At 46.2% G+C, this 23,693-nt stretch overlaps 1 protein-coding gene across 3 annotated transcripts in view; it reads left to right on the top strand.

Moving 5' to 3' along the window:
* Positions 1-23,693, top strand: part of AMMECR1L (AMMECR1 like) — a 1,368,157-nt gene that overhangs the window by 478,303 nt on the left and 866,161 nt on the right. For all 3 annotated transcript variants that reach the window (XM_086944026.1, XM_086944025.1, XM_086944024.1), the window contains one exon: positions 5,267-5,377. In XM_086944026.1, coding sequence (XP_086800152.1) covers positions 5,267-5,377 — 111 coding nt within the window. The remainder of the gene's footprint in view (positions 1-5,266; positions 5,378-23,693) is intronic.

Below are 23,693 nucleotides of genomic sequence, written 5' to 3'. Positions count from 1 at the left end.
CGGGAGGATAACTTTGGCTACGCCATTATGGAACGCTGAATGTCTGGGAGGCCTATGGAAGACAAAAGGTTTTGACAGATTGGATCTCATTGGGATCTCACAGGTCAAAGATATGTGGGGGAAGGATGGGATCCTTACATTTGAGGCTCTGCAGGAACGACATCAATTGCGGGAGAGCGAGCGGCTTCGGTACACACAGATTAGACATGCATTGCTGGCCAAAATCCCCCATGGAGTTACACCCCCGGAGGCCTCCCCGTTGGAAGATCGAGTGTTGGACGTACATCTTCCGACCAAAACAATTTCCCTGATTTATAAAAAACTCATTAACCATACGGAGGACCCGCTTGTAACTCTTAGGGAACAATGGGGAGCAGATGGCCTGGTTTTGGTTGATTAGGACTGGAGGGAGGCCGTGTCTTCCCCAAGGGTGATCGCAATACAGATGAGGCTTCGGTTGGTGCAGGTGAAGGTCCTTCATCGCTCTTATGTTACGGGACCGCGGCTGATGCGAATGGGGCTGGCTGTGACCGGACAGTGTCGAAAGGGTTGTGGTGAGACCGGAACGTTTATGCACATGTTGTGGGATTGTACTGACATACGGAGATATTGGGTCAATGTTCATGACAAGATACGTGAAGTGTGGGGTGTGAGCCTGGGGGTGGAGGCACGCCGCTTTCTCCTGAATGTTTGGAAGCCAACTGATCTCACCACACATGGGAAGATATGGGTTGCGCTGGCGTGTGCAGTGGCCAAGCGAAAAATCACCCAGCTGTGGGGGGCCAGTCAGACCCCCCAGATTGGGAAATGTATGGAGGACGTAGACTAGAGTATGTTTAGAGAACGATCAGTATATGTCGCCAGGGGGAGGCCCGGGAAGTGGGGGAAAATCTGGGGTGCCTGGAACAGTTACAGGGGAGATATTTGTGCTCCCCCAGCAGCAAGGGAGGATGCTGTCGTGTCGGAAATGCCTTGATCCCTAGTTTATTGTTTGCTTATTATTCTGTAATTTGGAAGATGTACCAACGGACACTGAATGCTCGGATGTCACCCAGTGCTTATTTTTCTTTGGTTGTATGTGTCAATAAAAATAATTAAAAAATATATATATATATGGATGGTATCCATCTTCTGCGCGATCTCCTTCGGCCGGACAACTGGTTAGTACGTTTAGATGTGGATGACACATACTTGGTGGACCCCATTGCCCCCCCCCACACTGCAGTTTCCTTCAGTTCACATGGAGAGACCAAACCTACAAGTTTACAACCCTTCCTTTCGGTCTTTCCCTGAAGGTTCACCTAGATTCTCAAGCCAGAGGTGGAAACTCTAAGGGTTCGGGCTTTTGCCTCATAATCTGCTGCAACGGTCTCCTTTTGCCCGTCGCGGCTGATGCAGCAGTTGCAGACAGCGCTCAACCTTCTGCAAAGTGTAAGGTTTGTGATCAACAAACAAAAATCTCTACTAGTTCTGTCCAAACAGACTGCCTTCCTCGGTTTTGTCATAGACTCCTTGGCAAGTCGGGAAAATCCGCAGAGTGGAAGAGAATGTTGGTCAGACCCACTAGATCACTACGGCATGTAGTTAGGGTGTTAGGTCTTCTGTTGTCCTCTATATAGGTAATTGTTCCAGGCCCTCTCCACTACAGAGCCCTCAAGGCTTTCTATCTCAGACGGGGGCCTTCAGTACTCAGAATAGGTACCTCTGACAGAAGAGGTGAAGGTGGAAATGAGATGGTGGTTGCTTCACATGAAGGTGTGGAACGGTCGAGTTATATTTAGCTCTGACCCGGACATTGTGATAGCATCAGAAGTCAGCAAGTCCAGCAGGGGAGCTCTCTGTGGGGGACACCTTTACAAGAGGAAAATGTTCAAGAGACGAGCGGCAGCTCCACATCAGCTGCCTAGAGCTGATTGCTAGATAGTTTGCCATACAATGTTTTACGAAGGACAGGGTCTCCTGCAGCATACTTCTCAAGATGGACAATATATCAGCGGTCCGCTATATTTACCATCTTGGGCGTACCAAGTCCAAGGTGTTGGTGGAACCTGCCAAGGAATTTTGGACCTTATGCCTATCTCACTATATCTCGTGACAGCAGAATACCTCCCAGCAGTGTTCAATGTGATAGCTGATTGGTGCTCCAGGGCATGGTCAGACATGAGTCTGATGCAACTGCACCGCTTGACTTTCCAGAGGTTGAATGCCCTTTGAGGCCCTTTATCAGCAAACCTCTTTGCATCATGTCTGGACCATCAACTTCCCAGGTATTTCAGTTGGAAACCAGACCCTCCGGCAACAGCGACGGATGCCTTCCTCCAAGATTGGTTTCTGGAGACAGGCTATGCTTTATGAGAGTCTCATCCCAGGTTCACGGACAGAAGGCCAAAGTGGTTGTGATTGTGCCCTATTGAAGGTCTCCAGTATGGTTTCCAGTTCTTCTGGAACTTTCCTGGGATTCTCCAATCCTTCTACCCCCCCCAATCTGAATATACTGTAGGATCCCCAGGCAATCGCCACCCATTAATCATTCAAGGGCGCATGCCTCTTATGGCCTGGCGGATTTCCGTCAATGCTGCTGGCCTTTCGCATGAAACTGATGGATTACTTGCAGCAGCATGGACTGATGGCACAAACAAACATTACAGACCGGCATGCGCCAGATGGGTTGGTTGGTGCCTTCGAAACAACCAGGATACCATGGGGTGCCAAGTGGTCTCTATTGTAAAGTTCTTGGCATTCTTAGAGTCACAGTGCTTGGAGTATCGTACTATCAACTCTTATGGGTCAACAATCTCTGCTGGGCATGTCCTGGTTCAAGGAAGCTTGGTGTGTGAATATCCTTTGGTTTGTAAGCTAATGCGAGGGAATCGTATAACACTTCCTCCGGAACCTAGGTACTCCACCTTATGGGACGTTAACATGGTTTTACACCTTTTCCGTTTTTGGCAGTAGTATAAGTATTTGTTGCGCAAGGAGTTATCAGACTCACCATGCTTCTGTGCCTTGTGTCGTGTCCGTGGTGTTTCCGACGTGCAGGCTTTAGATATTTCGGGAAGGGTCTTTACTCTGCAGAGGTTCACCTTCCATATCTTCTTCCGTACAAGTAAAATTCTAAAGTGGTGTCCTTTTCTGTTTTGACAAATTGCCTAAGTTATGTGTGGTCCATTGTCTCAAGGTTAATGAGAACATGACGGAAAAGCTCCGTCCACGAGGCGAAATTCAAATGTATTGATATATCTCAGGAAGCCTTTCAAAGTGGTTACTTCTCCCACCATAGCTCGTTGGATCTGTTGGGTCATGCAAGAAGCGGGCATTGGCATCTCGCAATTTGGTGCCCACTCTGTGCGAGGCATAATAGCTTCTAAAGCTTTCTTCCTTGCGGCTCGTTTTTAAGACAGTATCAATGCAGCAGACTGATCTTCAGACTCCATGTTCAAAAGGTTCCATTTTAAGAAAATTGTTGGTAGGGCGTCATTGGTGATGGATAAGCTTTGAACAAGCATAATCCTTGCCTCCGGCCCTGATATTGAATGAAAAATGTTCTAGTAATCATGAAGGAAAGTTCCAATTATTTTAATGACATGGAGGGGAGGATTATTTCCGCCCAAGGTTCGTGAGATCCTTGTGCCCAGCCTAGAGGACTTAAAAGTCTTGGATTCTTTTTCACTGTACATCCACAGTAGTGTGGCCTAAGTATTGCTTTATTTATTATTTTCCGAAGTAAATGTTTTATTTCAATTGTGCATGTTTCTCACAGGTTTTGCATTGACTCTGTTTATTCTGTTGTGGTAGACTTATCAACGTTGTATTTACTGCATGTTTGGGTCAGTGTGTCTATTGCCTTTAACCTGTTCAAGGCAGGAAGGTTCAGATTCATTCTTTTTGTTCTGGATTATTTCAGATTCTGATGATTCTAAAGCAGAATAACGGAAAATGGTAGAAGAAACCTGTTGCAGTCAAGAAAGAGGAAGCTATCCAGGGGACTCATGCCTATGTGGACATCCTGGACTGCACATTGGTTGGATTATTGTTGACCTTTCCCCTGTACACCATGGGAAAGATAGTTTTTGAGATATTTTGTTGAAAGCTGCTGGAAAGGAAATAAAGAAAGCAGGCATAATCCTCGCCTCTGTGTCCTTAATAAAATTGAAACTTTCCTTCATGATTACGAGGACATTTTTGATTACATGCAACCACCCCCCTCCCCCACCCACTCCCCAAGTAGACATGCTTGATTGTCAGTCTAACTAAGATAAAAGTACACAACTTCAGACTTGTGTAAAGGGCTTTCATCTCAGCAGTAGTTCAATAATAAAAGGCATCTTTCTTGGTGACTTTGACTGGTATACTCAGGCCTCAGGGAATATACATTAACCAGGTAAAAAATGGATGGTAATTTTTCTATTTGGCATTCGGTCACTTCAGGCTAGCTACCTAACTGCACTTGGTCTTCATTATTTTGAATGTTTTGATATTTGCTGTTGTGAGAGGGCCATATGGCCGGCAATGTTGTATCAATCTATCCATGTGATGAAATATTATAGGAAGTGACACTTAATGGAACATACCCTTTTCTCTGTATTTTGTGCTACCCTGTGAGACTTTTCTGTTGACTTCCACACCTATCAGGTGGACATGCATGATTGTCAATCACACTAAAATAAAAAATACACAGCTTCAGACTTATGTGAATGGCTTTCACCCCAGCCGTATTTGAATAATAAAAGACATGTTTCCTGGTGACTTTGACTGGTGTAGGAGTTTAAAGACTTATACAATTATTGTGTATGCCTTTCCTCCTTTTTCACTTCTTTCTACCTCTCCCTTTGAAAAAAGTGTGAACATATGTGACCTCTGTTCACTGAATTTTGTGTCTAGTGACCTTTCCCTGCTGTTTGTTGTCTGTGCTCTCTCTTATTTAGATTTGCTCTTGCTATACCTCTGCTACATTTTATTTGTCCAGCAACATCTGTTATTTTGTACTTATAAACTGATCTAGATATGTCTGCACCACCAGTGCCTTTATATGCTTTTCTGTCATCTACCTGTTATTAAACACTCTCAATGCATCTGTCAGTTTAATTCTGATATCTGGTCACTCGTTTGTCATATGGACTTCCTTAATTTGTTTCTTATCGTGTTGTTAGGTACATCGATCTCTTCTCCTGCTGTTATTCATGATATATTTGATAATCAAGTTGTTCTTGTTTGAATTCTTGTTGTCTGCTTCTCTCTTTTTATACTTTTATTTTAAACATTGTAGTCCTCTTTTTGTGACCTGGAAGGCTGGACGAGACAAGCGACTACGGGGATGCATTGGAACTTTCTCAGCCATGAATCTGCACTCAGGCCTCAGGGAATATACATTAACCAGGTAAAAAGATGGATGCTAATTTTCTTATTCGTCATTCTGCGACTTCAGGCTAGCTACATACTGCACTTGTTTTTCATTATGTTGAATGTTTTTACATGTGCTGTTGTGAGGGCCATAAGGCCTGCAATGTCATATCAATCTAGCCATGTCATGAAATATGATACGAGGAGACATTAATGTAACATACCCTGTTCTCTGCATTTTGTGCTACACTGTGAGACTTTTTCGTAAGCTTCCACCTCTGTCGGAGGTTACGGCCCCTACCATGTGTGGATATAATTGCTTATTTCTGGCGTTCAAAAGTCACAGTTGTTTGCACTCCAAACTGGATAGCCACAGGACACCCTTTAGGTACTTGATTCTTTCAGGGTAGTTAGGATGAGCAGTCCAGGCTTATTCTTGGAGGTTAAGAGTTTTAGAGTTTCAGAATCAGTATAACATAATAGGTAACACTCCATACCTTACTTGTCCACTCAGTGCTTCACTTTTAAATGAAAGCTTTATTTATTTAGAGATTTATATAGCGCAAATATGACCCATGAGTGTATTGGAGCGCTTTAAAACATGAACAGGATGCAAGAGGTAAGAAAAGCAGACCATTGATTTAAAAAAGGATACATAAAGAAAACAAAAGTTCCTAGCTCCTTTTGGGCCCAAGTTACAGCTCCAGACATTTTTATGACTCTCTCGCACCAGGGGCTAGAATTCTGTTTAACATTGAGCTCAATGCCTACTATAGCCAATGGGGGATTCTGGTGGTCGGTTTGACAGTGTTCAAACGTTATTTCGTATTTTAACTAAAAACAAACAGGTTCAAAATCCAAATGTTATTATGTCGCAGATCTTTCTTTGATAATGTAATTTTTCCGTTCTAGCCTACTCGTATTTGGTTAATTTAATGACTTCCTCAGGGCGAGAAATGATGCTAAAAAAGTTTCCATTACTGTATTATTCAGTAAGTGACCTCCACGTCATCACCAAAGTGCAATCACCTATTACTAGTGGAGAGCTTTTGCTCAAAGGGACTTGTTACCATGAAACTAGTATAGGTACGAAAGCCTAATGCCTCATCACGTTGCATTAACTGAGTGACAAAAAGGCAGGGATTAATGAAGCCCTGGTGAGGGTTTTGACTGTTTGGCAATACACAAGGCCAAAACATGTTGGCTTAATTAGCTGGATAGATAATACACTGTCTTCATTAAACATCCACACTTGACGAGATTTGAGCCATATCTATGGTACCCAAGTATTAAAAGGGAAACCTGGTCGGTTTACCCCAAGATATTTTTAGAAAACAATCTGGATCCCTGCTGTTATCCAGCAACATTGATTAGGAACTCCGTACTAGTGATTGAATCCACCAAGGTGGTACCTGCCTACCTTGGTGTGGATAGGTCACCAATGTTGAAGCATGTCACGACAATATGTGGGTGAGGTGACCTATCCAGACACCCTTGGAGACCTCTGCAGTATCTCCGAAGGTAATAGAGTGATTTATCCATCAATTGGAACATTGAGCTTTTGGTATGATATAACATAGAACCTGCTTATACCTCAGTGTTCTGTAGTAAGAATCACATCAAAATCCAAAATAACACTTTTACCAAGTGGAGAATGTGAGGTGGATGCAGGTAACTTGCAGTCAATACAGATAGTGCTGATCATGCCCTTTAGTGTGTTTGAGTGGATCAGGCGTTCTTCGTGATTGTGCATGTGTCAGTAGCATATGTGATAACGGCATGGATGACTTGCAGTCAAAACAATAAATGGGGTCTACGTCGTCAAGTACATCTTAGATAGATCAGACATTATTGTTTGTGCTTTTAATAATGAAATACATGAGAAGGATGTGGATGGAAGCTATTTGTACTCACCATAACTCAAATTATATCCATAGGCAAAGATTCTAAGCAAGCAGGTCAAGTACCCGAGTCTACCGCTTGTCTGCACTGTGTTAAATATTAGCAGTAAGCTTAGAATAGCTATAAAGTCTCCAATCTAAAAGGCATAATAAGGAAATTAGCCAACTCTGTGGCCAAACACAGTTTTAAATCTTAATAATACAAATAGGAGGAGGAGCTTCGCGCGCATCCAAGATGGCCATGTGAGCTTGGGGCTCCCGAGACCCCCGTAGCCCCCCGAATATATCCTGTCGTTAATCCTGTCTGCTGTGGAGTGCTTCTTGCAGTGGAACCAAAGGAGTACTGAATGCTGAAAACTGCATCCCGAAGGCGCCCCGGAAACCGGAGTTGTAGAGTCGGAAAGTTTGCGGCCTGTTTCTTTCGGATGCCCGGAGCTTGGGTTGGCATAGTGCCCATGGCGTAGTTCGACAACAACGGCGCTGGGTACCGGAAGTGGCTGGTCTGGCCTCACGGCCCCATTTGGTTTCACTTTCGATTTCGACGGGAATGCTTGGTGATCTAGCCGAGGTGCACTTCTGATTGTTGGACTCCCCAGCCGGTGTCAGTGGGCCATGCAGTGTGGACATTTCATAAGTGTGGAGGCCTACGGACCCAAAAACTAGGCATTTGACTGCGTGCCGTGTCGCGTGGCTACCGCAACCTGGTCTCTCTGCTGACTGATGGGTGCCGCGGAACCACGGATGGTTGGCGAACTATCCTGAAGGGTCGAAAGCAAGGGACTTGATATTGTCCACCAACAACGATTGCCAAGTGCCGCTTCCCCAAATCGGACGACGAATATAGGATTGTCCCAAAATGGCGACAATGCCAGAGGGGGACAAAAGGCAAGCGAAGAACACTAGAGGGGGAAGGTATACGCAATCGAACAACATGGATCGATATGCACAAACTAAGGGGTCGCCAAGTGGACTGGGAAAGTCACAAGAAGGAGTAAAAGATGCCTCTGCCCTGGAAGTGGAGCCAACATTGCAAGACTTGATGGCCGCCATTGACGGGATCAAGTCCTCGCTTGGACAGAAGATGGAGACCCTTGCTCATAAATTGGACACTGTTTCCATTGAGGTTAACTTGATTCGGACAGACCTCACGAAGACGATTGAGAAAATGAAGTCTTTGGACATTAAGACGACCAGTCTTACCGATGACGTCACTGAATTACAATCTGAAGTACGGACTCTTAGGGCCTCCAATGAACTTGTTGTCCGTCGTCTGGAGGATTTTGAAGGGAGGGCCGGAGGAATAACATTTGTATCATTGGGGTGCCGGAAAAAGCAGAAGGGCAAGCGGCCGATCTCTATGTGGAGGGTCTAATAATCAATCACCTTGGACCCAAAAGACTGAGCAAGTTCTTCACCGTCGAACGGGCACACAGAATTCCTGGAGGTAGACCGTGTGTTGGTGGCCCGCCCTTGATAGCCAGAATATTTAATTTTAGGGACAGAGACGTAATCCTCCAGGCGTCCAGATCGGGGGGCCCCTTGAAGTATGAAAACTTGTCCATCAGTTTCTTTCCGGACTTTACGCTAGCAGTCCAGAAGCAGAGACTGAGTTTTATGGGGGTGAAAAGAAGGCTTTGTGATATGGGACTCAAATATGCCATGCTGTACCCGGCTAAGCTGAGAATCGAACATGAAGAGAGAACTTATTTCTTTTATAAGCCAGAGACCGTTGTAGATTGGCTGGACACCTTAACTGCCCAGCAAGAGCCCCATAGACAGAGTGGAGAAGAAGACAGGGGTGCGCAAAAACAAGAAGGAGAGCTGTTGTTCTGGGACCCGGGGAGAGCTGGGGAATGGTCCACTGTTGTTATGTTTTGGATCACAGACTTAGCCCGTTGACACCCCTTATGTACTGTGCTATCGGTAGATATCTTTCCTCCTCGGACTTACTTTTTGTAGTTTATTCTAAATGTGGGGGCGACAGGCACACTGCAAGTTGGGGAGGCTTGATAGCTGTAAGCAGGGGTGCAGGGCGGGGGTAGCGTAACGGGATGTTTGGGGGAGGTGGGGGAAATGTTGATTTGTTGTGTTTTGTTTGTGTTTTCGCAAGGCATTGTATTTCAAGACTGCTTCTTTATGGTGCGGGGCTCGGAGGAGGGTTGGGTCTTCTTTCTGTTTCATGATGGGGGTAGGGGGTTGAGGGTATTGATTTGGAACGTTAATGGGTTGGGGATAAAATCAAGCGCAGTGTGGTTATACAATTCCTTAAAAGACATTCCCCGGATGTGGTCCTACTTCAGGAAACTCACTTGGTTGGAAATGTATGTAAGGCGATGAATAGGAAAGGCTATCGGCTGGTGGCGCATGCAGGTTTTACTTCTGGGTCCCGGGCTGTTGGGATCCTTCTCAAGAATTCTCTCCCGTTTGTAGTTGACTCGGTTGTTGCAGATGAGAGGGGACGATATTCTGCGGTCTCGGGACGTTGGGAGGGGAACACTCTCTCCCTGATTTCGATCTATGTCCCTCCGGGTCTGCAGAATACGACCTTTCTTGAGTCCTAGTGGATTATTGATCTTGGGTGGAGATTTCAACGCTGTAGTCTCTGGCTCCTTGGACAGGTATCCGTCATGGGACGTGAGGTGGGCTCAAAGATGGCTGCCGATTTTTATGGAGGCACTGGGCTTGGTTGATAGCTGGAGATTATTTCATCCTAGTCAGCAGCAATATACCTTCCACTCTGGCGCTCATGGTAGTCTCTCTCGGATTGACTATGGTCTGGTGCCTGCGGCCCAGCCTTCGTATATAGTTGAAGTACAGCATCTGGCCAGAGGTATTAAGGATCACTCGCCGCTATGGCTTAGATTGGATTTTGCTTCTGGCTCAAGTGGTAGTGTCGCCCCCATTAATCCCTGGTATCTGCGGAATCCTAAGATTCGCAAGGATTTGTTACAAGCGTTGGAGCATTATTTTCAAGATAATGAAGGATCGGTTTCCTCGTCGATTTGGTTGTGGGAGGCTTTTAAGACTGTTGTCAGGGGTCAGGCTTTATCCCTGATCGCATGTGTCAAAAAGCAGAAAGAGGAGGACGTAGTGAGAATTGAGTCAGAAATAGCCAACATAGAAATGGAATTGGAACAGGAGGTGACCCGTGCCAGATTGCATGTTTTACAACTTAAGCAGCTTGAGTATAGGACATTGGTCACTGACAGTGCTAGAACCCTAAGTCGAGAGCAGCAGGGGCGTCTTTATGATGTGGGGGACAAAGCCGGTAAACTGATTGCCTGTTTAGATAGGAAGGATAGAGCAGATCGGGTGGTTCCAGAGATTGAGACGAAGGACGGGACTTGTATAACTGACCCACAGGGGATAGTGGACCGTTTTGCTGAATAATTTTGTGTTGTGTCTGTCTCTTCATAGCGCCAGGACGCCCCTTCGCTGGGGCAGCTGTGCGCTGTATAAATAAAAATAACATAACATAACAATACTTTCGTATTATTTACACTTCCGTCTCAGATAGACCGGAGGAAGATTTGTCTCTATTATTGAGGGATATTAAGCTCCTGTGTCTGTCTACGGAAGATCGTGACCTCATGGATGGTAAGCTTACCGCTGATGAGGTAGCCTTGGCAGTGCGCTCCTTGAATTCCGGAAAAGCGATGGGTCCCAATGGTCTCCCTATCGAACTATACAAGCTTCGACCCGATAAGATCGCCCCCTATTTGAGAGATATGTTTTTGGAGTCCCGAGAGTGTGGTGTGCTCCCCCAGGATCAGAGAGTGGCATCGATAGTGGTGATACATAAAGAAGGGAAGCCCAGAGCTAGCTGTGCTTCGTACAGTCCGATCTCATTGTTGAATTCGGAACCCAAGATACTGGCTAAAATACTGTCCAATAAATTGATCAAAGTCATTGATGAACTTGTACATCCTGACCAATCAGGTTTTTTTTCACATAGAAATACGGCTTTGCACCTGAGGCGTTACATGGGGTTCTTGCGAGGGCGCATACCTTGCGAGAGCCGGCAATCATAGCGTTGCTTGACGTGACGATGGCTTTTGACACGGTGGAATGGCCATATTTGTGGGCCGTTCTGGCTAAATTCGGTTTTGGTCCGGAGTTCATTAGCTGGGTGCGCCTATTATACACTGAGCCTCTTGCGCAGGTTGTCGTGAACGGTCGTGTCTCGGCGCCATTTTGTCTTGGGCGGGGCACTAGGCAGGGCTGCCCGCTTTCTCCCCTTCTGTTTTCGCTGGCTCTCGAGTCTCTAGCAGCCTGGCTCCGTTGGGAGCCCTCGATCAAGGGTATTTGTTGGTCTCCTAGTTTGAAGATCCGATCTCTTTATATGCTGACGACATCTTACTTTATCTTTCCTCTCCTAGGAAGTCCCTTATTTTGCTCTGTGATGTACTGGCCTCTTATGGTAGAAATTCAGGATTGATCATAAACTGGGCGAAATCTTATTTGTATGTACTATGTGGCGATGCCCCCATTTTGCCTCGGAATTGTCCCATTCAAATCGCAAAGGAAGAGTTCAAATATATCGGGTTTATATTTCAATGGATCCCACGGTCCGGTATGAAAAAACCTTCTCCCTCCACTGGCCCGGCTGAAAAGTGATGTAGCTGGGTGGCAGAAACTTCCGCTCTCGATGCTAGGACGGGCGGCCCTTTTTAAAATGATGTACTTGCCCCGTTTCCTTTATGCCCTCCAAAACACTCTAGATGTGGTACCTGCTAGCTATTGTCGCGAAGTGAAGGATCTGCAGCGTAAACTACTCTGGGACGGCAGGCCGTGTATAGCATTAGCCAAGCTGACGCTCCCGTGGTATGATGGAGGGATCGCCCTCCCAGATATCAAGAGATACTTTTGGGCGTCGCAATTGGGGGTCTATAAATCATGGTACCTACGGGTCCGATACAGATCCCAGTTATATCATGGACAGATGGCTACTTCCTGATGGTAGTTATAGCAGAGCGCTGTGTACCAGATCAGTAGAGAAAAATCTGACGGGACCGACCAGGGTGGCGGTACGTATATGGCATGATGTTACTAGTTCGCTTGGATGGAAGGAGTGCTTGACTTTGGTTACCCCACTCTTTGGATCTGATAGGTTTGGCAAGCTATGGAATACGAAGGGTTTTGACAAATGGGACCTGATAGGGATTACTACTGTAGATGATCTCTGGGCGAAGGGGAAGATTAAGACATTTGCTGAATCACAAACTGAATACGAGCTGAGTGGGACGGAGTATTTTCGTTATGCGCAGGTTAGTCATGCATTGAGATCGGTCTTCCCCGAGGGGGAAGAGATACTGGAGGCATCACCCTTGGAGGACCGCATACTAGATGGACATCTGCCCGATAGCACCATTTCTCTTATTGAATTGAATTGAATTGAAAATTCCATTTATATAGCGCATAACCACCCGAAGGCCTCGCAGCGCTAGGGACTGAATTCTGTGTGCGACTGCAGGGAAAGATTAATGCGCTTTTGAGAACAGATGGGTTTTCAATTCTCTCCTAAATGACATCAGGTTGCTGTTTTTCCTGAGGGACAGGGGTAGGGAGTTCCATGCCTTCGCCGCTGAATAGGTGAAAGAGCGGCCGCCCCATCGGGCTCTCTTGATTTTTACTTTGGTTGCCAGGTGCAGTGAAGCTGAACGTAGGGTTCTAAGCGGCACATACGGCGGTATTAGAGGGTACAGTACTTATTTATAAAAAACTGATAAATCACAGAGCGGATCTTCTAGTAGATTTGAGGGATAAGTGGACCTGAGATGGTCTCGAAATTGATGATGAAGACTGGCAATCTGCAATCTCCTCTCCGAAGGAGGTTGCTATTCCAGCAAGGCTGAGACTTGTCCAGCTGAAAATACTCCACAGAGTTTATGTCACGGGTCCACGTCTGATGAAAATGAGTTTAACGGAAGAAGGTCTGTGTAAGCGGGGATGTGGTCAATTGGGGACGTTTCTCCATATCATATGGGAATGTCGGTATATGGTAAACTACTGGGGCTTTGTCCATGATGTTATGCAGGAAGTGACAGGTGTGGCTCTCTTGCTGGAAGCTAGGAGATGCTTGCTGAATATTTGGGAGCCTACGGACCTAAACACTGCACAGACCCAATGGTTCAAGTTGGGGGCCATGATTGCTAAGCGAAACATAGCACAGCAGTGGCTCTGAAAGGCCACCAACGATAGAGGGGTGGAAAGAAAGTATGGTTTGTTGTATGTTCCGTGAAAAAACTGTTTACCTGGCAAGGGGTCGTCCTCAGAAGTGGAACAGTGTCTGGGGCCCTTGGAATAATTACAGAGGGAATATTTGTGTGCCACCTGCAAAGGTAGCCTTTGATGTCCCACTTTCCCCATGACCCGTATATGTGAATATTTATGGTATCGATGTTTCGTTCCCCCCCTAGCCAATATTTATTGTATTGTATGTTGACTCTGTGAACGACCCTCTTCTGTACTATGCACCGATGTGTTTATTGATGCCTTGTTTTAATAAAAAGAAATTAAAAAAATAATACAAATAAACTAGTGCTTGGTAATACTACCAGAGTGGCATCTCTCTGTGTTAACGCGCTTCCTGTGACTGTGTGTTATCCTAAAGAACCTACCGACTCCTAGTAGAGAATATACTACTTGACTCACCAAAGATTTACTAACATGATCTGGTGAGAATAGTATATGAAACACAAACATGTACTAGACTCACCCTCGTTTACGGATATCATCTTGTGATAGTTTGTAATTTCCTTCTTGTTGAAATTTGGGCATTTCTGCCTGGAACAAATTGTTCATGCCCGCTCGCAATGCAAGTTGAGGTCCCTGGAAATTCGTGTAAACCAGCTATTCTTAACATGGCCAGTAAGGCTGTCGCTCTGGTGTTATAGAAACTTTTTAACTGTTAACTGGACTCATGAAGAGTACCTCCCTGCTGGACATGTGCCAAAGAAGTCCCTCTCCTAAAGGAGCTGTCTTCTAACCCATCAGTTTTGGCCATATCCCTGCTTTATGCAGCATAAAAAAATCCTGGAAAAATGTGTCAATGCCCAGCTGTCTTCATATTTGGAAGACCAATCTCTCCTGCAATACACCCACTCAGGTTTCTGTCAAAGCCAAAGCACATAAAGAGCTGTTCATAGAGACTGGACAAAGGGGAAAGGGCTGTCCTTATTTGACTAGATTTATCTGCTGCATTTTATACAGTCTTACACCCCATTTTACTTATTTACTTAAGTGTCTCACAGAGGTTTGGTATTGGGGGTACAGCTTGGAGATGCTTAAAATCTTTTCTAGAGGGGAGGGAACGAGTTCTCTGGCTTGCCCTATGCATTTCATCAGCGAAGAGGCCAGTCTTTAGGGTGCCCCAGGGCTCTTCTCTGTGTCCATTGTTAGTCAACATCTACTTGGCACCCATGACCACATTAATAGAATCCCAAAACTGTAAGACCATCTCTTTTGTTGACAATACTTCAGTCGATCCCTCTGCCTCCAATACAGCTGAAGCCTTTAAAGTTTGCCTCAGTGCTACTCTGCATTGGTTGAGCGAGAGACACCTATTCTGTAATGCTAATAAAATGGAGATTCTCCTGTTTGGCCATATGAGAGAGCAATTATTGCAAATCTGCTGGCCTAAGGACTTGGATCCCCTTCCTGGCCCATCTTCAACAGCTAAGAATCTGGTTGTAAAAATAGATGTCAAGCTGTCTTTCACCTCAAGTCATCTCAGTGGCTGTTAATTCTTTTTCCTTACTCAGATCCCTCAGGAAGTTTTTGGATCTCTTGCAAATCAAAAAAACATAAGATAGTGGCTCATGCTCTCTTAACTTTGAGCCTCGACTATGCCAACAGTTTGTGTTTGGGTCGCCCTGACAAACTGGCCAGGAAACTCCAATTGGTTCAAAATGCGGTTGTCCATCTTATCTTTGAAATCCCAGAGAGCCGGAACATTTTGCATCCTCTTCAAGAGCTACACTGACTGCAAGTCAAGAAGAGGATTTCTTTAAAAGCCCTCACTATCCTCCACGAGACATGCAGGGTCTTCAGAACCTGATTAGGAAAACTAGGCACTATCTGCCATCCAGATCCCTTTGTTTGTCCACAGCTTTGCTGGTCACTATCCTGCGGTTTAGTCGGGCAAGACTGGGTGGCCGGTGTTTCATGTTCTTGCTAGGTGGCAAATGGGACCAAATGCCACTGTCTTTCAAGTCTATTTACGATTAGCTCTTCTTTCAAAAAGCCCAAAAATGCATCTTTTTTCAGCGGATAAGAACTCTTTTTACTTATCCTTATGTTATAAATGTAGTGTCAGGACACTCCTCGGAATAGCCATGCACTTTATAAATGAATTCATACCAGCACCTGAACCACGAACATACAACTTGTTGAATTTGTTTCTGGCTTTATTTTGCTGAATAGTACAACTCAAAGTACGTTACAATAGCCATAATATGTCACGCCCAGGACACAGCAATGCTTTTTACATTACAAACATCCAGGATTTGTACCTGCTACTAGATGGTGCCTACACTTTTCAGAAGCGACCTTGCTCATAACCTCATATTGCTATTTAATTATCCAAGAAAGCCCCATCTGATGGATGCCACATATTCTGCGACCGGAGGGACACTAACAGTGAGGGACCCTACTCTGGTGGCCAGTATCACTGAGCAGTAGAGCCTTTGTATCGTTAAGGTTAAATCTGTGCGAGGGTCGTGGCAGCTCCCGGCTCGTCGCTCGTGTGGTGTAACAGACTGCGAGTTCTTGTGGCTGAGATCTCTTCTGTGCATGTCCCCTTTCTGACACTGTTTTTAACTTTGTTAACTTTTAAACCATTTAAAGACTGAGCTCTTTGTGGCAACCATTACTGCATTCTTAAACTCAATCACCTCTGTGTGTACTGTTCTCCCCCTGCCCCGTTCCACCGCGGCTGTCTGTGCCGTTTGTTGTGGAGGGCAGGGCGCCATCTTGGGTCAATCTCGGAGCCCGGCGGGACCGAAGGCAGCGGTCTAGCTGGGGGAGGGGCTTGCTCATAAAGCGGCGGACAGTGTGGGGCTTGATGCGATAGTGCGAGGGTGGTGGCAGCTCCCCGCTCGTCGCTCGTGTGGTGTAACCGACAGCGAGTTCTTGTGGCTGAGATCTCTTCTGTGCATGTCCCCTTTCTGACACTGTTTTTAACTTTGTTAACTTGTAAACCATTTAAAGACTGAGCCCTTTGTGGCAACCATTACTGCCTTTTTAAACTCACTTACCTCTGTGTGTACTGTGCTGCCCCAGCCCCGTTCCACCGCGGCTTTCTGTGCCGTTTGTTGTGGAGGGCAGGGGGCCATCTTGGGTCAGTCTCGGAGCCCGGCAGGACCATAGGCAGCGGTCTAGCTGGTGGGGGGGCTTGCTCATAAAGCGCACATGACTCTCCGAACGCGCGCAGCGGGCGGGCGCGCTGACGGCGCGCCAAAGGCGTGCCAAAGGCAAGCCCGTCTGTGCCTGTCCGCGGCCGGTCGGGGCTAGGGGCCAGAACCCCTGCCGGTTCTTCCACTGCTAGGAAATATAGCACCAAACAACTGTTGGAACTTCGGCCTGGGGTGGGGGATAAGTGTGCACATAACATAGCGCTAACATCTGTAAGAAGAAGGTGCAATCACTGCTGTAAGAAGAAGGTGCAATCACTGCCCCTTTACTATAGGCCAACAGCCCAATGCTGCAAACACTCCACAGAAGATGAGGTTGTCCCTCATCAATTGCAGATCTCTAGGGAAGCATAAAATGGATATCCATGATGTACTAATGGATGCCCAGCTGGATGTCTTATTTTTAACCGAAACATGGCTGAACGAGAACTCTGCTCTCGACATTGTAGATGCACTACCATCAGGTTATGACATCAAAAGGCTGGATAGGCCCATGGGGCGGGGAGGGGGGGTGGTATAATTTTTAAGTTGGAAATACAATGTGCATTGGAGCTAGCTAACATTAGGGAGAGTGAAGCTGGCTTTTTTTCCATCACAGGCTTGGACAGTCAGGTCCTGAAAGGGTTCCTAGTATACAGGCCCCCGGGCCCAGGGACTAGATTTACGGAGAGCTGATTGACTGTTTGGTACAGCCAGCTATAAGATATGAGAGATTGCTACTCCTGGGAAACCTAAATTTCCATTTTGATGATCCCGCCAATAGAGAAGCACTGGAGATTCGCAATGAGCTGGCAGCAATGCAACTGACCCTTAAATCAGAACTTTCCACCCATGGTTGCGGCCACTTATTAGATTCGATTTTCTCTAACTGGGAATCAATAGTTGTCGACCCCCTGTACCTGTGGTCTGGTCGAACCACTTCCACATCTTTTTTACGATAGAGGCACAGAGGGTAAGGACAGGCAAGTCAGATGTTAAAACTAGCCACAGGAGATGGGCAGAGTTCTCCAAGGACAAATTCAATGATTTGCTAGGTCAGGGTGGACCCCCTGAGGATCTAGAGATTGAGGTAGCTTGTGATGCTCTTGACAATCGCATAACACAAACCCTGGATAACATAGCCCCCTGGACCAAAAAAAAACCCTGGAGGCAAACTAAATCTACACCGTGGTTTGGGCCTGAACTCATTAAGGAAAAGGCGGCGTGTAAACGTCTTGAAAGACGTTGGAGGAATGGTTTCTCCTTGGTAGACAGGAGGGACTATAAAATTTAGCTTAAAAGCTATCATGCGCTGATAAGGAAATACCGTACCTCCTACTATAGGGACAGAATAGAGGGAGCTGATAACTCAGCCAAGGAGCTGTTTGCTGTGTTTAAGGAAGTATCCTCCCTGTCCAGCTCTGCCCCCGTGAAAGGATCAGTGGATTCCTGTGATCGTGTGGCACAGTTTTTTGCGGACAAAGTGGGAATAATCTATGCCTCATTCCCAGTGGAGGCCAGAGTGGGCGGTGGGTTAGAAGAAGCCACCATAAGGCACACTGAAACTGAGATGCTCACATCCTTTAGCATCCCCCTCAGGATATCCTAATGAAGATAGCGTCTAAAATCAAATCGGGTTCCCCTAATGACCCAGCGCCTGCAAAAATACTAAGGGACAGTATAAAAACTCTGGAACCCCAAATACGCCATCTGTTAGATCTCTTCTTTGGCTCGGGCATTGTCCCGACAGCCTGGAAAGAGGCTGTGGTGCTTCCGCTTAAAAAAAAAACTAATATCAGTGTAGAGCAATTGGACAATCTCCGCCCAATTTCCCTTCTCCCCTACTTCGCTAAAATCGCAGAGAAAGTAGCCAATGTGCAACTGACAGAGCACATTGAAACTGCTAAACTACTACACCCCACCCAATCTGGCTTTCGGGCGTCCTACTCCACCGAATCCGCATTGCTCCTATCAACTGAAATCATACGGAAGCTGGTAGATGAAGGTCAGACAGCAGCACTTATCCTTCTGGACTTAAGTGCTGCCTTTGACACTGTAGCACATCACACCTTGCTACAGTGTCTAAAAAAGGGGGAGTGGTAGGCAGAGCTCTGGAGTGGTTGGCATCGTTCCTCCAGAATCGTAGCTTCCAAGTAGCTCAAGGATCTCACCGGTCGAAAAACATTAGGCTAAAGCAGGGGGTGCCTCAAGGGTCCAGCTTGAGCCCCACCCTTTTCAATCTCTACGTAACTCCTGTGGCAGAGATTACAAAAAGGTTCGGGGTGCAAGTGGTATCCTATGCGGATGATACCCAACTTGTTGTATCTCTCACTCAATCCAATGAGGCAGCAGCCACTAATTTCTCAACGTGCCTCCAGGAAGTAGCGGCCTGGATGGCTAACAACTGTTTAAAATTAAACGGAAGTAAGACGGAAGTGCTGATTGTGGGGAAAGCACCGTCTGTGTGGACATCGGCATGGTGGCCGCAGGAGCTGGGGCCTCAACCTTCTCCTAAGAAACAAGTCAGAAATCTGGGTATCTGGCTAGACAATAAAATCTCCTTTGAATATCACACAAGGCGCGTGGCAGGACAGTGTTTTGGAATTCTGAGAACCTTGCGAAAGACGCTTGATTTACTACCAATATCGGCCAGAAAAACCCTGGTCCATGCCCTTATCACATCGAGGCTGGACTATGGGAATGCCCTATACCTGGGAGCTAATGGCAGATATATCACCGGCTTCAGCGTGCACAAAATGCGGCTGCCCGGATGGTCTTGATGTTGCCCAAAAAAGCGCCTTCCAAGAAGGCCCTTGAATCATTACATTGGCTCCTGATCAAAGAACGGGTGATCTTTAAAACCCTGCTGATTAGTCACCGTATTATGCAGGGGAAAGGGCCCGGATATCTTCTTGACCTACTGACCCCTTATGTACCGGCGTGCCAATTGAGATCTCCTGGGACAGGGATGGTTAAGGTCCCCAAGATCAGTGTGGTAAATAAATTTACCTAATTATTTTTCCGTATAATTATCATTACAAGACAGCTCATTCAAATGAGAGGCAGAGTCCGTGGTATCTGAGTCATACGGGCTTTAATGGACAATGAACCTCGAGGTTGGATATCATGTTCCGTCACCACTAGGGTTCGGGAAGGGACAGTCGACGTTTTATTAACATTACACATTATATATAGTAAAGTAACATAATTGAATCCAATACAGTAGGCGTAACAGGTGAAAAGAGCGAGATAAGAACACATGTACGTAAGAGGAGGCGTGAAAAAGAGGCATACACATAGGCGTGCACTGTACATGTCAGAGAAACGTCACATGTGGGTGGATGTATAGAGAAAGTTGCAAGATCAGCAGAAACCCTTAACCCGGATGCGCGCGCAAATAGCATGACGTGGAACTGGGGGGCTTTTTGGCTTTAGCACTAGTGGAGTAGACTGGTGTCTGGAGTGTCAGGGCAACCTGTACCTATAGCGTATCTGGTATCTTATGTTTGGAGGATGTGGTGTCTGAAGTAAAAGGTCTCTCGGGCAGGGGCCATCCCATACTGAAAGCTAGTGCGTGCATACGTGTCTGGGCGCAACGTGCGGAGCCATGGGCTTACCATGGTAACGGAGCCAGTAAATCACTTGCAAGGAGGACAGAAAAGCCCGGGTCCTTTGCTCTGCAGCCGGAAAGATGTTTACCTATTTCACTAGACTGGAATGTGTTTTCGAGGAGGCTGAGCAGATAACTGTAGGTAAAACATGAATTTGGCAGACAGTCCAGGCCGAGCCGGGCACTGCTGCGCTGGCAGGAAGTAAGGCAGGGGTCAGGGATGCACACAGTCCTCGAAGACAGGAGAGATGAGGCAGAGAGGCCACATTTAAGGGCCTAGGTAGACTGGGCCAGGAAACATGGGGAAAACGTGTGCGAATTTCAGAAGTGCACCATGTAAAGACGTTGGCACGGCATGTTTAGAAACTGAATTATCGATCCATTCCAGGTGGATCTGGTAGAGGACATGTTAACGTTGGACGCAAATGTATTTGCGTCTTTATATTCAGTCATGGAGGGAAATTACATGTACTTTAAGCACGTACATGGAGACGTTGGGGTACACGTTAGGGGACATACTCGACCATAAAAATTTCAATTACCTCATTCCCTCCTTGTCCCCTACGTTCCCTTCAGGATATATCTATCTTCATGAGTCCATCTATCTGTTCATATAACATCATCTGCTTGTCTCTTTTCCTACGGGCACGAGAATGTGGACTCGGATTGGGAATACATGATGTGGCGCACAAGTCGCAAATCGCTGGCCCACATTGCAGACATAGACAACAACTGAATACTATGAGCAGGGCAATTCCTAGGAATGACAATAGCTTCCATCCCCAGGCAGACACTACACTCCAGAACCAACCGGACCAAGTCCAGGAGCCTGGATTCTGGTGTATCATGTGAGCTATTTCATGAAGCCGGGTTATGGCCTTATACACGGATGGCGCGTTATTTGGAATAAATACGCAACAACTGGATCCGATGACTCTACAAGCCCCGCCCCTATCGGCCAGGATGATGTCAAGGACAAGGCGGTTCTGAAGAACAACAAGTCTCATAGCAGACTGCTCTTCTGTCAAGTTACCTAGGGCAGAAGTAGTTTCGTTCACTACTGCTTCAAGGATTCTGGTCAATTTGCGTATCAGTTTACTATTGGAGACAGTGCCTAAATAAGGAAAGAATCCTTTATTGAAATCTGTGTATTGTTCCCATGTGGTTTCAGTCTGATCGACTATTGGGAGATCTCTCTTCTGTCTAACGTGAGTGAGGCGGGAATTTCTATGATAATCAGATGGGGCTAGAAAAATAGGTGGCAGTAGGAATGCAATAAAACAAGTACCATCCCAGTCTGGAGGTAAACGTATATAGGCAATCTGACCACAAATGAAATAGGAATGTCGGGAAGCTTTGAAAGTAGACTTGCCTTTATCACTGAATTCGACAACAGTATCACAATCACTGTGTCCTAAATGTACTGAACCATTCTTTCTGACGCATAATTCACCTTTAACTGGTAAAACTGTAATAGACGGCAAGTCCGATTTAGTCTCAGACTGCACGTTCAGGATCATGAGGTTAAGTGTAAAATTACCTAATCCATACACTTCATTTTCTAGATCGGTCCCTGTCCTTTGGGGAAGACCCTCCTTGTCTGGGAAATATGCTTTATGCATAACGGTGTTTAGGTCTCCCCATATCCAATTGCCTTGGGAAACCTGGGACTTACTATCTAGAGAAGAGATTAAAGTAAACCATGCACCACATGAACCATTATGTGTGAACGGGTAAGGAAAGAGAGGCAGAGCTCCCTTGTAGTTCTGATAGGGAGGGAGTCGGCCACATATCCAGCAATTAGTGGCATTGCTGGTCTGGTGAGAATGGTGTAACATACGAATGAATGTATTATTGCGCATCGCTAAACGATAGGAAAGCTCATGTGGGGGCAGTTCACTAAACGTGTGCTCTGCAGTGTCATTAGAAAAAAAATGTGCAATAGGGAAGAACATATGTAACATCCAACTCGTGCAGATAACCGTAAGACTCAGAAAAAACATAATGAGTAATGTTATAATACAACGGCTTCGGAGATTTTTACAATATTTCTGTTTCTTGATCTCCTGTCTATCTCTCTCTCTAGTGGGGTCTATCTTATACATGTCAGGAACCTGTCTAACCGCTTCACCCAGGAGGGGACTTAAACAATTAAACTGTCTGACTTACTAGACCTCAACTTCATACGATACTCCTGGTGCGGAGTTAACTCTAGCAGGGGGAGTTTAGACTCAGTCTCTGGAAGTGGGGGGAGTGGGCAGTCCTTAAAGGGAGAGTCTGGCAACAGTCCGTGAATTTTTTTAATATGGCTCGAGTGCAGCCACCCCTTTCTCCCCTCCACTTTGACGGCAGTCCTTGTAGATAATAAAACCAACTTCGGCTGCTTCCATCTGGGTTCCAGCGGACTCTTCCGGTCGAAGTTCCTTACGAGAATCAGGTCTCCTGGGCGGACTTCATGTGGCTTTACTTGAGTGTTGTCCAGAAAGGCAGCCACGACCTGTGAACGACAAGATTGTAGTGCAGACATCAATGCGGTCAAGTAATCCGTCAGCATAGTACTGTCAACATCTGTGATCTTACGGGGCATAGGCGTCCCCCACATATTCGGAGGCCTTCCAAAGACCACCTCATACGGGGATAGCCCTGTCCTAGAATGGGCTACCATTCGCATGTAAAAGAGTGCAACTGGCAAGGCAACTATCCAATCTACACCTTTCTCTGCACATATTTTGGCTAGGCGGGTTTTCAGAGTCTGATTATGTCTCTCTACGAGACCTGCGGCTTCAGGATGTCGGACACAATGGAACTTCCACTGGTAACCTAACAGGAGTGATACCTGTTTCATTAACTCGGACGAGAATGGCTGTCCGTTATCAGAGTACACGACACGGGGCACACCGTACCGCGGGAAAAACTCACGTACCAGCTGTTTGGCAGTGGTTGCAGCAGTGTAATCGGGGACTGGATATGCGTCTGTCCATCGGGAAAGAGCACATACGACTACGAGGACATACTTAAATCCTCGACATCTATCCATCTGGATATAATCCATCTGGAGGACTTCAAAAGGATGGTCAGGAGGATGAAATCCACCCTGTTCCACGTGGACACCTTTCCCTGGATTGAACTGACAACAGATCATGCAAGTACGCACTTTTTGTTTTGCGGCTGCTCGTAAATGTTTGTTGTACCAGAGATTCTGTAAACTGTCTAACATGGCTTTCTCTCCTAAGTGTGCTGGACTATGTGCTGTATTAATTATGACTTGAACCATAGAGTCGGGGAGGAACCATGTGGCTCGTCCCTTAGTCATCCATCCCTGATCTGTTCGGATCCCTCCTTGTTCAGTCCATTTCTTAATTTCGTCTGGTGTGGCATGTGTCTGTATGTCGAGCACATCTAGAATGGGATCCTTAACTGTCAGGCAATGTGTTATTGTAGTCGAATCAA

Source organism: Lissotriton vulgaris, chromosome 11 (genome assembly GCF_964263255.1).
Source record: "Lissotriton vulgaris chromosome 11, aLisVul1.2, whole genome shotgun sequence".
Taxonomy (NCBI): Eukaryota; Metazoa; Chordata; class Amphibia; order Caudata; family Salamandridae; genus Lissotriton; species Lissotriton vulgaris.
The sequence above is the reverse complement of the archived record's forward strand: the minus strand, read 5'-3'. Positions and strand labels throughout refer to the sequence as shown.